Genomic DNA, 16,513 nt, shown 5'->3' with positions numbered 1-16,513 from the left:
AGCAGTTATGAAGTATTGGACTAAGTACCCAGTGGTGACCAAGGGAAGTCAATTGGTCAACAGTATCTCCTGTTACATTGTGTATAATTCAGTAGAATGTACTTCCCCCTTAATTGTAAGATCATATCCCCTGGTCTCAGGATAATGTAATTCAATGACAGACTGCACAAACATCATTCTATTAGAAAATCTGGTACTGAAGTACCTTCTGAGCTATGCTTGAAGCCAAATCCTCGATTTCGAACCGCAGCTCGAATCTCATTGAAGCTCAACGTCTTCTGGTCTTTAGAAGGACTGTCCTCCACTGCGTCTGCATTCAAAGGTATTAACACCTTGCTTTTAACATTGGGGCCCTTGGGTCCAGCGATACGAACACGATCAAAAAGGCTCAGCTTCTGGCTGTAACAAAAAACAATTCCAGTGGAATGCTTTCAATGTGTTTGTTTAATCATTTATATCTCACACCAGTTCTCAAAGTTCTCAGAAAGTTTACAGGTGCTATACTTGATGAGAGTTTTTGGAAGCTGTGGAGAGGATTCCTATGTTTCTATAGAAGGAGCTCCCATTAAATATGAATAGGGTAAGGAACTACCAATGCTATATAGAAAAACAGTGTCAATGCAATATTTCACATCAAGTCAGTCGATCCGCACTCCAGCTGAATGAAATAACAACTGGCCAAATTCTCTTGACTCTGTTGACTTGTTTGCACTTCAAAGGCAATATGTTTCAGCACCAATATTGTATCTAAACTCCTCTGAATTGGACAGCCTTAACTACTTTTTAGACCTAATGTGCTTAGTTACGGTTGTACGTTTCCTGGGAGAAGATCAGAGGTCAGGGTCAAAGACACCAAGAGACCATTTACCATGCTGATATCTCTCCCTCGTCTCAAATCAAAGCATCACCTACATTGTGAGAGGATTCCAGACCCTCATTTGCCTGTGTTTTCCTAGTTCAGGTTAATAGAAAGAATTTACTAAAAACCTCAAATAAATCTTTCATGACATGCAAATTAAAAACCTGCTCTCCTCCTTTGAAGGTGACGTCGCATATCAGAATTAGGGAGACTTGGAGAATATAAATCATTACACAGGAATATTGTCTAGCCGGAGAATTGTAATTTTTTTAATTTGATTAATGAACTAAAACTTTTTTTAAAAAAAACAAACAAATTGACATATTAGAAGCAAAACAAAAGCCTAACAAGTAATAGCTACAGCAGATAGACAGCTATAGACAGACAGAGATTTGGTCTTTAGATTGATTGCTTACTAAGTGTATATTTATTGTAAAATGAGAGAGAAATTCATTATTTCCACATAGACATAAATTTGTGAGCTTTTATTTAAATGCACAGCCAACTTAGCATTCAGTTTGGGTCAATTTTAGCTCATTATTTTATCTGTTAATATCGGTTTATCTTCAGCTTAGTATAAGGCAATATGATTTGCCATAATGGGGGAGGACAAAATCATTCATATGTGGGGTGAAATATGCAACATTTCATAATAAGTTCAATGTGATCCCATCAAACTCATCATGTAATGTTGCAAATGTCATGTCATAATTCTAAAACACATAATTTCACTTAATTATCAAACCTAACACCAACCGTAGAATACTTAAGAACATGACTCAAACAAGGACAGGAATGGGAGCTGAATATTCCTGGCTATAATGTATTCAGGAGGGATAGGGAAGGAAAAAAAGGAGGGGGGGCTGACAATTTAATCAAGGATACAGTTATAGCCGTGGAAAGGGTCGAGGTGCTGGAGGGCCCCAAAACGGAATCTATCTGGTTAGAGTTAAGGAACAAAAAGGGACCTGTTATGCTGGTAGGGGTATAGTATAGACCACCAAATAGTGGGAAGGAAATAGATGAGCAGATCTGCAAGCAGATCTCAAACAGATGCAAGGCCAATAGAGTCATGATAATGGAGGACTTTAATTATCCCAACATAGACTGGCAAAACAACAGCACAAAGGGTAAGGAAGGGGAAAGATTCCTAAAATGCATACAGGACAACTTTCTTGATCAGTATGTTTCCAGCCCAACGAGGAAGGAAGCAGTGCTGGATCTAGTTCTGGGGAATGAAGTAGGGCAAATGGAGCAGGTTTAAGTGGGAGAGCATCTGGGCAATAGTGATCATAACATCATTAGATTCAAAGTGCATATGGAAAGAGACAAGGAACCATCTAAGGTGAAGATACTCAACTGGAAGAGGGCAAATTTCAGTGAGTTAAAAAGGGACCTAGCCAAGGTGGACTGGAAAGAAAGATTGGCAGGTAAAACAACTAAAGAGCAGTGGGAAATCTTCAAGGATGAGATAGCTCGGGGACAGAATAAATACATTCCCACAAAAGGGAAAAGTAGGGCATCCAAACTTCCGTGGATGACAAAGGTAATTGTATCTAGAATGAAGCAGAAAAAGGAGGTGTATGATAAATGTCAAACCCAAGATACAGAAGATAACTAAGTAGAATATAGGAAGTACAGAAGAAAAAGGAAATAAGAGGGGCAAAAAGATTATACAAAAAAAGATTAGCGGTTAACATTAAAGGGAATTCTAAAATATTTTACAAACATATCAAGAAAAAAACATTAGTCAAAGGTAGGGTGGGGCCAACTAAGGACCAAGGCAGAAATCTTACTGTAGAGGCAGCGGGCATGGCTGATGTACTGAATGAGTACTTTGCATCTGTCTTCACAAAAGAAGTGGATGCACCAAATGCCGCAGTATCGGAGGAGAGGGTAGAGGAAATGGATAGGATAAGTATAAATGGAGAGGAAGTACTGAAAAGGTTGACTGGGCTGAAGGTAGATAAGTCGCCCGGTCCGGACGGGATGCAGCCAAGGTTACTATGGGATGCAAGGGTACAAATAGCGGAGGCTTTGGCTACAATTTTTCAAATCGTTGGACACATGGGTGGTGCAAGAGGACTGGAGAGTGGCCAATGTGACTCCCCTGTACAAAAAGGGACAGAAGGATAAACCTGGGAACCACAGGCCAGTCAGCCTAACATCAGTAGTGGGGAAACTCCTGGAGACTATAATCCGGGACAGAATAAATCTTCATTTAGAAGAATATGGGTTAATTAGGGACAGCCAGCACGGATTTGTTAAAGGCAAATCTTGTCTAACAAATCTAATAGAATTTTTCAATGAGGGTGGATAAAGGTAGTGCGGTTGATGTAGTTTATATGAACTTTCAAAGGACATTTGACAAAGTGCCACATGGAAGACTTGTAAGAAAGATAGAAGCCCAAGATTTACAAGAATGGTACCAGGAATGAGGGACCTTGATTATGAGGAAAGGCTAGTGAGGCTTGGATTATTCTCATTGGAGCAGAAAAGGCTACGAGGAGACCTAATAGAGGTCTTCAAAATCATGAGGGGAATTGATAGATTAGAAAGGGAAAAAACTGTTTCCACTGGTGGGTGTGTTGGTGACTCAAGGTCATTTAAAATGGTCTCCAAAAGAAGCAGAAGGGATGTGAGAAGAAACCTTTTCACGCAGCGAGTTGTTTGAATCTGGTACATTTGCCTGAAAGGGTGGATGAGGCTGATTCGATAAATTACTTTTAAAAACGCGGTAGACGGGTATTTGAGGAGGACGGATCTGAAGGGTTATGGGGAAAGGGCTGGGGAGTGGGATTGACATTACATTGCTCTTTTCAAAAGAGTAATGCCGGCACAGACTCGATGGGTCGAATGGCCTCTTTTTGTGCTGTACGATTCTATGATTCTATGAGGAGAAGAAATTTCAGGCTGCCAAGTCTGCTCTGACTGTTTATTAAATCAAGTCAGATCTTTTAATCCCATTTCCATTCCTTTCCCCATACTTCTTGATACCCTTACTTTCCAAATTAGATATTGATCCTTGTAATCCAGACCACCAACCCTACTGTCCACCCACCCCAGCATCAAACTGCTGTTTAAATGAGTCCAGTGTCCTGGCATCAATCATCTTTCCTAACAACCTGTCCCAATCGTTGATTAAAACTTCTGGATAGCTGTGATAAACCAGATTAATAAACCAGATTAATCTTCAAACTGAACCACAAAGGGATTTTAGTGCTAATACTATAATTTTCATTGAGATTTCATGGATGAAGGAAATGGGATGGTTTTAAACTGTATTTATTGTGTCGTATTTACTACCAACATGTAGTTTAAACAGGGTCTTGGGCAACAATGTGTATGGCTCCACCTGTAGGAATGACTGAGCAATGACCTGCGCAGTTCTCTCTCCCCTCAGCAGTTAAGCAGCGGACGTCTGCTTCATGCATCCCCAGGGTGTATTGGCTGCATTGTAGCCTCGGAGGGATCATGGGTACACAGCACAGTGTTGGAACATCAACACACTCTCTTAAAATGACATGGTGTCACCTCAATTTAATTCAGTTTGAACAAATATTCAGTGAGCAGTTAGTTATGCAATTCAAAGCACTCCACTGGACCACTGTTTGAATACTTAGCAAACAGTTGCCTCTGAATATCAGAGGGGATATAGCAATTCCTCACCTGCCAGTGTTAATCAGACCTCAAAGAAGTTCATGATGACTGAAACAGACAAAATAAGCAATTGCTCCAGGTTTAATTATCGTATCTCAAAAATATAGACATTTTTCTAGTATGGTGTCTCCTCCATCTGTGATCAATGAGACTTGTATTAATTTATTCTCTCTTTCTCCCATCTCCAAAAAAAATACTTCCAGATCCATGCCTTTGGCTACTACTTGGTAAACTTTGTACTTGGTCAAGAGAATCCTGGAGGTGGATGACCAGATGAGGTCAACAAAATGTGCCTTGTATTTGATATAGCATCTAATCACGCCATTGAAACATTTTAAAGCTCTTCACTGTGAATTGTATTGTGAATTGTAGTTACTGTATATTTGAAGACAAACTCAGCAGCCATTTTGCACCCAGCAATGTCCCACAAACAGCCATGAAGTGAATGTCCAATTTTATTGATTTTCAAACAATCCTTGCTAATTTTCTCCCCACTTTCAAAAAATCTCTCTCCCGTTTCAATTTTAACCGTATGATCTGTTCAAGCCATAATTATCACACATGGCATTTTCCCCCTTGTTGTTACAGAGTTGGTGTGACAAGGTATTGGTATCAACAAACTGCACCAAAGCTGCTGATCTCAGCTTCGTTACTACAGGAAGGTGCTCACTGGAACAACAACAACAACTTGGATTTATACAGCGCCCTCCACGTCGGACGGCGTTTCAGAGTGCTTCACAGTAATGGATCCCAGGGCCAAGCCAGGGGGATGGGGAGGAAGGTGACCAAAGGCGCGGTCAAAAAGAAAGGTCTTCAGCAGAGACCTGAAAATAGGAAGAGAGGGGGCAAGGCGAAGGGAGTGACAGAGCCTCATGGCATAGTGGCTGAAGGCACGACTGCCGAGGGTGGGGCGGAGGACTCGGGGACAAGAAGGAGACCAGACCCGGAGGAAAGAAGGAAACGGGCACTGTTTTGAGGAAAGAGGAGATCAGAGAGGTAGGAGGGTGCAGAGAAGTGGAGGGATTTGAATACAAGGGTGAGGATCTTGAAGTCGATCCTCTTTGGGACAGGCAGCCATTGCAGTCTGGCAAGGACTGGGGTAATCAGGGAACGGAATTTGTTGCGGGTGAGAATGCGGGCGGCAGAGTTTTGAATAAGGTGACAAAGATGACTTCCTCAAAGGGAGCAAACATTGGAGAGAACTAGCCCTAGGTTATTGTAAGCCTCCTAGCAGCAGGTCAGAGTACATAGCGCAGACATAGTGGGGGAAATGGTGTGGTATATGAGAGATTTAATTGAGGGACACTAACCTGTTTAAATAAGATTTGCAATGATTTCCTTTGAGGTATCAATATAGAAGTTACTATTACTTTCACGTGGACATAAGTCACAAAGGGAAAGCAGTCCCTCAGAAAAGCATTGCCTATTTTCAGCACTCAAGGAGAAGACAAAGAACTGACTGACAATATCTAGTGAGTTTAGTATCAGGATACAGTAGAAGCAGAATTAAATAGGCTAACCCAGGTTAAAGAGCTTGGTTACATGCGACAAGTAATGTTAGGGGATATACAGATTACCCAGGATAAATCACACAATCTATGTACACAAAGGAGAGCAAATTGAAGTGACGTGAGAAGCAGGTGAAAGATGAACTGTCACTTCAGTGTCAAATTTTAGATCTGTTATTGTAATCAGTCTCTGGAACAAAGCACTATACTTAATTCCACAAATTTACTTCCTCCTCTCTTTCTCTACATGAATGTATACAGCTCTAATAAAGAAACCGTGTTACCATTTGAACTGTGGGCGCAATTTAAATTTTAACTAAAAATTAAAAGAGAATAATAGTCGGTCTCTGAACTACAGCGACGCACATTAACAAGGCAGTATTCACTTAAACTGATTCAATGCATCTTCAAGTATCAAAATTTAAGAATGCAAATAGACAGAGATATCAACCAACCTGACAGCTTCATCTGCTTGATCTTTTCTTTAGGTTTGGGGAAGAAGNAAAAAAGTCGTCATTAAAATGCATTGATCTTTAACCAGAACCTGCAATACTGATCGAAGAATAAAATGTAATTTTTCTCATTGACTAACTTGACTTACAGTCATCATTTGATGTTAAACCACAATTACTTTTGTACCGTCTATGTTGGTTCTCATTAACATTATGTGATCTCCACATTAGAGATGCATCATTGAGAATTGAAGGTACCATTTATCATTTGTTACAAGAAGAACTGAGGCAAAGCTGGGAGACAGGTTTTAACATGCATGAAGCTGCTCAAAGACTGTAATGCCTATGTTTATGGATGGTGCCTATGTGGAGTAATCACAAAGCATTTTAGATCTGAAATAATAATAATAATTCTTGCATTTGGTATCACTCCTTTCACGTCGGAAGTCTGTCTCACAGGATTATTGTAAAGTGCAGTGAATGTGCATTTTCTAGGAATTGAGAGGGTGTTGCTCAGAGAGGCAGGTCTATGCCTACCCATTGCACAAGCTGCAAGCTCTTAATGCAATCTCTCCTGGTCAGGAGTGGTTGTTTAAGGGAGACTGTAGGGGAGGAATTCTTCTTGAGACTAGATTTACTCTATTTTTGTACCATTTTACAGCCTCCAAAATTTTAGGAATGGCTAAAAAATCAGTTATTGGAGCTTGTTCATCTGTGTGTGTGTGTGTGTAGTATGTGTGCATGTGTTCTATCTGGTGTGTGTGTGATGTGCCCTTGTGTGTGTGTGTGTGTGCATGTATATGTATGTGTGATGTGTGTGGGTGATGTGCCCTTGTGTGTGTACCTACGTGTATGTGCGCATGTGTGTGCCTCTGCACCTCAGGCTCTGGCAACATCAACCTCCATGGTTGCACACTTCAATTCACCAAGCCAGTCAGGAACCTAGGTGTCTTGTTCGACACTCAATTGTCTTTTCTTCCCCACATCCAAGCCATGACCCGCTCTGCCTTCCCTCACCTCCGTAACATTGCCTGACTCCGCCACTACCTCACCCCTCAGGCCGCTGAAACTCTTGTTCATGCCTTCATCACTTACAGGCTCGACTATGCAAACGCCCTGCTTGTCGGCCTTCCCAACTCATCCCTCCACAGGCTGCAGATAATCCAGAACTCTGCAGCCCGTATCCTCTCCCGCACCAAACTCCGTGACCCCATCTCCCCCACTCTCGCCCGACTGCTTCAGAGGATCCAGTTCAAGATCCTGGTGCTCACCTACAAAGTCCTCCATGGCCTCGCCCCACCCTATCTCTGCGACCTCCTAATCCCCAACCAACCCACCTGTTCTCTCCGCTCAGCCAGCTCTGGCCTGCTCCACGTCCCCCAACCCACCCGCCCGACCATTGGCGGGAGAGCTTTCAGCCACTCTGTCCCCAACCGCTGGATTTCCATTCCCCAATCACTCCAACTCGCCCCCTCCTTAGCCTCCTTCAAGTCCCGCCTCAATACCCTCCTCTTTGACCCTGCTCTCGGCCACCCCACTTCCCCTCCCCCCCTTCCCCCACCCCGAGCTCGGGACTGAAATGCTGTACACTGTCCAGCGCCTTGGGACGTCCTCCCGATGTGAAAGGCGCTATACAACTGTAATCTTGTTGTTGTTGTCGTATGTTTAGTGTGTGTGTCTGTGTGTATCTGTGGTGTGTGTGTGCCTGTGTGTATGAGTGGTGTGTGTGCCTGTGTGTATGTGTGGTGTGTGTGTGCCTGTGTGTATGTGTGGTGTGTGTGTGCCTGTGTGTATGTGTGGTGTGTGTGTGCCTGTGTGTATGTGTGGTGTGTGTGTGCCTGTGTGTATGTGTGGTGTGTGTGTGCCTGTGTGCCTGTGTGTGTGCCTGTGTGTATGTGTGGTGTGTGTGCCTGTGTGTGTGTGTGGTGTGTGTGTACGTGTGGTGTGTGTGCATATGCGTTTATGTGCGGTGTGTAAGGAAAAGGCGGTCAGTTCCATCAAGACGAGGAGGGTAGAAAATCAGAGAGAGTTGGAGGAAAAACATTCCAGCCCATCATACAAACATTTGTTTCTTTAACAAAGTTTCACCCTTCAAGTCACAATGGCAGATTAGTCAGATGGTCTTTAACTATCAGCTGAGAGAACAAAGGCAGCAGACAGTGTTCCTGTCTGAGCGTAACATCTCAGCATCTGGATGGTTTAGATAAGAAAGAATTGAGGAGTTTAATCAGTAGGTACATTTCAATCTTTCTAATGATCATAGTTAAATATTCATCATCACTTTTAAAGTTATTTTAAACATATTTTGAATATAACAAGGGCAACATTACTCCTCTTATCTGTGCCTGTTATTAAGTGAGGAGAAGGCTAAGAGAGGCTTATGTACAGATTCACAAATTCCGCACATTATTATCACTTCATATCACACATATCAAGACAGTCTCCACCACAACACATAAGATGAATTATTTAAAACAAGCACTAATGGAAGCAGAGGCAAATTAATGCAATTGAAAACATAAACGCCGACCTATCCCAAAGCATATTTCAATTCCCATTGGACCATTGGAAGGTTTGGAAATAGAATAGAAATTTTTCAAATGGAAAAAAACAAAATATGAAACCAATTGGAAGTTTTTGTTTCCTATACGATCTAAAGGGATGGATGTCATGTATCGTAAGAAAGGCCATTCCTGTTTCGGCTGAAGAGCCACTCACAATAACTCTAGTACTTATTCAGTCTTAGGGTTTACACTGACAGACCAAGCATTTAACTTACTGAATTCAAAAGTCACGGCTGAGCAGAAACAGAAGATGTCACTGCAGCCCTTCTTAACAGACTGCCATAAGGAATCAGTATCAACTTTTATTTTACTTTTATTATTTTTCTGGCCTATTTTTGCTGATTCATGGTTTAAATTTCATATTATCCAGTGCAAAGTGATAATCACAGATCTATGTGTTCATGTGACCCTGACTCATGCTCAACATTTGATTCCACCAAACAGACTGACCCAGACATGTTTTTTAATAATTGGCTCGTTCTAAAGTTTAGTGGCAGAACTTTTAATCCCATTCCCTTCCTTTTTTCTATGTCCTCTCGTATCCTTACTTCGCAAGTATCTATCCATCTACCTTTTGAAAGGGACAGTAAATTAAGGTCCCGTCTGCCTGTTCAAGTGGACTTTAAAGATCCCCTGGCAGGTTGAAAAACTGCCAGTGTCCTGGTCAACAATCCTCCAAATACATTGGTCATTCACTTTGTGTTTGTGAGACACTGCCATGCGCAAACTGGCTGCCGCGTTTGCTTACAATTACAGTCACTACAGTTTATAGCAATTCTCTGCAAAGTACTTTGTGACCTTTCAGTGTGAAAGGTATCAAACATGAAAATTATTATTATCGCTGTCCCTTTCAAACATCACAATTGATTCTGAATCTAGTACCACCAAACGGTAGTGACAGTCTGAGACTGGATGTGTGATAATGAACAGATATTACATTTGAGTCCCTGGACTGCTTCAAACAAAGCTAAGGGCCTAATACAGAAGGAAGAAAACAGAGGAACCTAATTTCAAGCTCCATGTGTGTGACAAGTTGTTGTTTTCAGCGACTCTGTGCTGGAGGTGAATCATGCAGAACAAACACCACATTAGTATTCAAATCTAATGTTAATGATGAAGGTGACAGCTACTTTCATCATTTCTGTGAACTGGGAATATGGAAATAACACGTTACCAGGGAAATCAGACAAATGCTAAACCAATGCCCTTACATAAGATTATTTTCTGTAAGATTTTACCCCAATCACTAATTTCCTGAAAACGACTACCAACTCCTTACCAGCAACAACTCAGACTTAAATACGTGAATTGCATTGTTCAGATATTGGAAAAGTATTGTCCATTTCTACCCACCTCTCTCCTCACCCCGAGTCAAAGCAATTTCTCTTCGAATGGAGTTGAACACTTCATTGAAGGTTCTTTAAAGAGATCTTATTATATTTGCTGATACTCCACTATAACTGTTCCAGTAATTAAACATTGGCATGATCCCCCCCAGTATTTTAATGAAGTCATTGCTTTCCAGTAAGAAAAGTCACTCTCTATTTAACTACCAAGATACATAAAATAAAAATTATTGTTATATTTGAAGCTGTCTCTTAAATCTGACCTAACTAACAGCTCCATCTAATTTCATGAAAAGGATTCTTTAATTCTGGGGAAATACAGCTTTAAATTCTCCACTTTGAGAGTGTTCTGTACTATTTCAATAAGAGTTCTTGTCCAATATATCCAAAGCTATTTTTAAATTAAGATTAGTCACATCATTAAATAAAGAACCTTAATTTTTATTGCATTTACAATATTGAAATGTCTTGAAGCACATAACAATAATAATAACCTCTTTGCTTTTGGTATACTGCCTTTCGCATTAGGAGGACATCCAAAAGCATTTCACAGAATATACTGTAAAGTGATGTGACTATGTGTTTTATGGGCAAATGCAGCAACCAATTTGCTCACAACAATGTCTCACAATCAACCATGGGACTTCAGAATAAATTAACCATCCAGAGTAGTGACTGTTGTGTAGGTAAACTAGTACCCACAGACTGGCATGAGGTGAATGGTCAATTCATTTGGATTAAAATTTATATTACAATATTTAGACAAACATGAAAAACATAAATTGAACAAAACAGTAATGAAACAGTGGAAACTACTGACCCATGTACCTACTTTTTCAGGTATTCAAGGCCTTCAAAACTGGCTTCCACGTGGCTACGGAAACTGAATTCTCATCAGCAGCATAATTGTGCCATGCACACTGAAGTTTTAAGATAAATCATAGATTTGGGAAAGGGATTGAAAACGAAAAGAAAACAAAACAGTAAATAAAAGTCAGCACGTTATGCAGCATTTCTGTAAAGCTGAAGTGAGCAGTGGCATACATGCCTGAAGAAAGGAACGGTTACAACACTCTCGTAGTATCTCCAGGTGGCACCCAGATCAGTCCTGTTGAGATTAGTGGCGTAGAACCTCCACGCAGCCTGCACCAGAACAAGGCATGGGAATAAGAGGTTACAAACAGGTATTTGTCTCAGAGTCTGCCCTAGAGAAAAGTTCTTTCGGGAACTACAATAAATGACTTCAAAGTTAAGAATGAACTTAACGATTTGCCAAATTCTGAACATGTTGATATGCCAAGAAAACAGAGTAAATCTAGACCCAGGTGAAATCTAGACCCATTGTTGTCTGCATGAACTCTCTCTCTCCTTAGTACACCTGAGCCTTTCAATCATTACATGTTTCCTTGCTCAGTACACTACTTGTAAAGATGACATAACAGAAATCTATAAGAGGAGTGGATACAATTTCCATTGAACTTTCAGGATACTGGGTAGAATCCAGCTGAATTTTCCAACAAGTTATCCTCCCCAAACTCATAGGTTTATGGATCCTCTGTTTTCCTGAATGAGTTGCTCTCCGCCCTGCACTACCCTTCAACTGGAACAATAAGACATGGTCAGGTCTGCAGTTTACTTTGTATTAATTACTGGCACTCCACCATTGTCTATCTACCATGTCATGCACTTGTGCTGAGGTGCTTAGCTTTAACTCTCATTCTATCCCATTCTTCCTTCTGCCCCATCTGGCTGCTCCAGTTCAGAGCTGTGCAGGAGGCTGTCCTATGCCTCTGGTTGGGAGGCCAGCACTCTACCTCCTGAATTGACAGAAGGTGTTCCCTCTGCTCAGCTCCTCTGTGAAAACGCATTAAAAATATCATCCATCTGCTAGATGCTCCTAAATACATGAAATTGCTATGGCACAGATGAGTAGATTAGGAGGGGTGGGGGCTTGTGTGAAACATAAATACCAACAAGTACCAGTAGGGCTGAATGGCCTGTTTCCATGCTGTATCATTCTATGTAATTCTATTTAGTTTGTCCAGTGATACGTCCATTTGGGTGGAAGTATTTAGAAAGATAACGAAAAAACAGAAAATTCTGAAAAAGAATCTGGAAACAAATTGCTGGAAAAGTTGGAAACTATCAGCAGCTGAACGACAGCTTTGGGCTTGAGATTTCTCCTTAGAATGGGTTCTGATGTAGGCTCATACTCCAGAACATTTGTTTCTCTTTTGGTTGATGATCAGCCTATTTTGCAGTGAAACTCAGTATATTTTCTAAAAGATATATTGATTACTGTGGACCAAACCACTTTCATCTGTCTATTTGAGAACTGTGTGCGTTGACAAAGCTATTGCAAAATAATGGACCCAAGAGTAAATGTGACTTAAAATGCAATAGCTCAGAAACATTGCCAAGTGCTTGTTTGATCAAGGTCCTGCTGTGGGCACAATTCTAATGAATCAGTACTGCCATCACGAGGAAACTAGTATTACTACAGCAAGTTGCCAATATTCACTAACCTTGCCACGATTAATGTTCTTGAACATGTTTTTAAGTTTTTAGAAGTGAAAGTTACAATAGCGGGTTTCCCTAACTAAGTAAACTCCTCAGGTCTAAACCTTCAGTCTTTGTTGCTTGCACATGGGCCACGGTACATACTACAGGGTGACCAAAGCATGATGATCTCTATCCTATTATCTAAAAAACAATCATCATTGCTTTAAGACTTATTAGACATTTGTAATGGTATCATAGCTTTTGGTCACCCTGTACATGACAGAATGGAAGGGTGAGAATGATTAGAAATGGGACTTTGCTGGTTTACCATGGATGGCATGGTGCATGCAGCAGGCCTGACTTTGAAGAATGGAGAGATTGGACAGGAGGATGAAGCTGGAAGAGAGCAGGGAGGATTTAAAGCCAACAATGTTCTTCAGTTTCACTGAAAAAACTGGCACTAACAGGCTGCTTGAAACACAATGACTGTGAACTGGTGACTGCTTTATTATTCCAAAGTCAGATGACAGAAAACCCTCAGATCTGAGCCCAAGTTCTGTTATTTCATGTTAATGTAGTAGCTGGCTCCTCACCAATGAGCTCCAGTTCCCTCTCTCCCTGTTGTGATTCTCACACTCAGTGCAGTGACTGCCTGAAGTCCACAGATTTTGGACTGTGTAACATTTTAAGTCTCTGAAGTCAGCAGTTTTCAAAGCTGAGCAAACCTTTTCTGATTTATAAGCTCAGCTCCTGAAATTTCTCAAAAGTAAAACCATTATTCTGTCAATTAATTCCTTCAGCAAGGATCTGGACAAATATCTATAATAACAACAATCCTTACATGTGATGTAGCGCTTTTCACATCTCAAAGAGCTTCACAGAATTGACTATTCAGTTCACTTATTATTTTAATGTCTTAATAATAGCTTAATATCTGATTGAGTATCGGAGGATTATAGAGATATGCGGCTGGGCCAGGGTGTGGTTTGAATAATGCAGATGCGATGATGGGTATTCTAAACTTTCATTTTATTACTTGTGGAGTTCAGCAACTAATGAAGCAGGTTGGTGTGAACTATATGATAGGGTAGGTTTAGTGTGGCTTTGGAAGGACCATGCTTTATGCAAGTTACGCAGTTTTAGCTAGTTAAACTCCAGCAGTAACCTAATGCACACTCTGTGGTCTCCAAGTCTTAGCTCTAGCCAACCTGCATGTAAGTCTTCCAGAATTAGGTAATCAGAATGCATCTCCGCAGGGAGAGAGTGTGTTTTCCATTCCAGTCACAGGAAAATTCCCATGTGTAGGTGACATACATATGTGGAACTCTCAGTCTGGTTTGGATACTCGTAATCACTGTGAAGGATTTCTGCAAGTTTTAGAAAATGTATGTTGGTAGACTATTCTCAATAGTTTTCATTCTCTGAGTGAAGACCTTTTGTTTCTTCTGCATCTAATACTTTGCGGAATTGGTTAAGCAGGATGTCCCTCCAGGGAGAGAGTGCGCATTCCATTCCAACAATCTATCTTTGGAAATTCCATGTTTAGGTGGGATGCATGGAATTTTTAATTTGGTTTGGATACTCTTAAGCACGGTGATGGGTTTCCGCATGTATCAATCTGACCAAAACAAATCTGTCTCGATTCTAAATTTATTAGTGGTTTCTGAATATATAAGTGCTACTTTCTTGGCTTACTCTAATCACGGTTTGACTTTACACAGTCTATTCTGTATTGTATCTGACTCAATTAAATTCTCTTCTAACCACGGTCTTGCCAGTTTGTATCATTTATATTTCTCTAATCTTTCTTTGTAGCTCATTCCCTTTACACTTGAGATCAGCCTTGCTGCCCCTTTCTGTATCTTTCCTAATGCAAATAGATTAACTGTTTCTTTTAATTTTAACTTATTTGTCAAGATTATTAACAGAAATGATAAAGAAGGGTAACACCGATAATAAACTCTGAAATATGTACATAACCCAATAACTTCCACAGTTTTAAACTAAAACTCCTGATATTGTCATGTGTTGGCATTCATTAATGTCTAAATGTCACAAGCTAAATATTAATTACCAATAAATGGCTGCACTGGTTAGGAAAATGGTAGGGTAAATGGCATCTCAACACATGATATCTATGGAACCCCATATACCTCACAATTCATGAGGACGTACAACAACAACAACAACAACAACAAGATTCCATTTATAAAGCGCCTTTCACGTCAGGAGGACGTCCCAAGGCGCTGCACAGTTGGGTCATGACCCGAGCAGGGGGGAAATGGTCAGGGTGAGGGAAGGGAGGGAGCGAGGAGGGGGGAAATGGTCAGGGTGAGGGGAAGGAAGGGAGGGAGCGAGGAGGGTGAAGAGAGTCGAGAGGGGAGCTGAAGGCTCGGGAGTTAGCGTGATGTACAACTGCAACAATTTGCATATATGTAACACCTTTCATGCAAGATAATAATATCTTGGAGGACTGTGCCCATCTGATTCCCTGGAGGACCTACACTTTGGACCTGAGGCGTTTTTCCACTGCCAAGCACCATTTACACTGTTTTCAGTGTAGTGGCTTTGATGATGGGGGTTTATAATGGGAAATCACATTATAAGCCTGCTGGTTAGTCCTTGCACTTAGCAGCAAGAGGAACGGTACCACAGTCAAATGTGTGTGCAGATGTGAAAATATCACTTCATTAATGTGACAATCCTTAATTTCAAAGCCATTTCTAGTATTTAAAAGCAGACCTGGATTAAGTTGGCCGCCGGATTTCTTCTCTTCTCAAAGTGCTTTTGTCGATGCTGCTCCTGTACTTTTAGAGCCAGTCCTGAACCAAGAATGCCCTTGTTAAAAAAATATTAAAAATTATCTCCTACTGCAGATATAATTAGAAAAAAACGACAATTTGCATTCATATTATGGCCTTCACCTAACATAACATCTCAGACCGCTTTTCAGTGGTGGTGGGGTCAGACATAGGGGTGATCCAAGGCATGATCGAAGAAGCAGGTTTTAAAAAGAAATCAAATGTGTCTTTTTATTAATTTATTAAACATTTTTATTCATTAAAAATAAATGTATGTATTTTTACTGCGAATGCAACACTACAAATAAAGATTAATATTTATGTCCAATGTGCAAATGAAAATGACCCTGACTTAAAATACAATTGTGTCCAATTGTTAAGACCCATCTTCCCATCCCTCAGACAACTCAACTAAACACCACCTCAGTTATCAAGAAGGATTAAGGAATTAGTTATTTTAACTGATTTTTTCTTGTTACATCTTTAACTGGAGGTTTTATATTAGCTATGCCTCTTTTTTCAAACTGGCCTCTTCAAATTTTGCTGATCTGAGCCAATGGTTGTAAATTATATTTATTCCACATGGAGGCGCTGTGGAATAACAATTTGAAACTGCATGTTGGAGCAGTAAAAACATGTAAAAAGCTTTCATTGGGAAAAACACAAAGTTAAAGGTTGGAAAATGTGCCTTGAACCATGAAGCAAGACACTTGAGGGAACTTCCATATACATCACACCCACCAATACAGCTTCCTGTCTCTTTAGCGAATATTATAAATTAGCCCCAATGTCACACTACAAGAGTGTTCCACTGAGCATTG

General features: G+C 40.6%; 1 protein-coding gene across 1 annotated transcript in view; it reads right to left on the bottom strand.

The window, feature by feature from the left end:
• The window catches only part of kcnq3 (potassium voltage-gated channel, KQT-like subfamily, member 3), a gene marked incomplete at its 5' end in the record, with an annotated part of 174,613 nt that overhangs the window by 10,872 nt on the left and 147,228 nt on the right, over positions 1-16,513 (bottom strand). The window contains 4 exons of the mRNA XM_042331668.1: positions 206-399; positions 6,483-6,509; positions 11,438-11,532; positions 15,634-15,729. Of these exons, the coding sequence (XP_042187602.1) occupies positions 206-399; positions 6,483-6,509; positions 11,438-11,532; positions 15,634-15,729 (412 nt within the window). The remainder of the gene's footprint in view (positions 1-205; positions 400-6,482; positions 6,510-11,437; positions 11,533-15,633; positions 15,730-16,513) is intronic.

The sequence above is a fragment of the Callorhinchus milii genome, unplaced genomic scaffold, assembly GCF_018977255.1.
Source record: "Callorhinchus milii isolate IMCB2004 unplaced genomic scaffold, IMCB_Cmil_1.0 Scaffold2, whole genome shotgun sequence".
NCBI lineage: Eukaryota > Metazoa > Chordata > Chondrichthyes > Chimaeriformes > Callorhinchidae > Callorhinchus > Callorhinchus milii.
The sequence above is the reverse complement of the archived record's forward strand: the minus strand, read 5'-3'. Positions and strand labels throughout refer to the sequence as shown.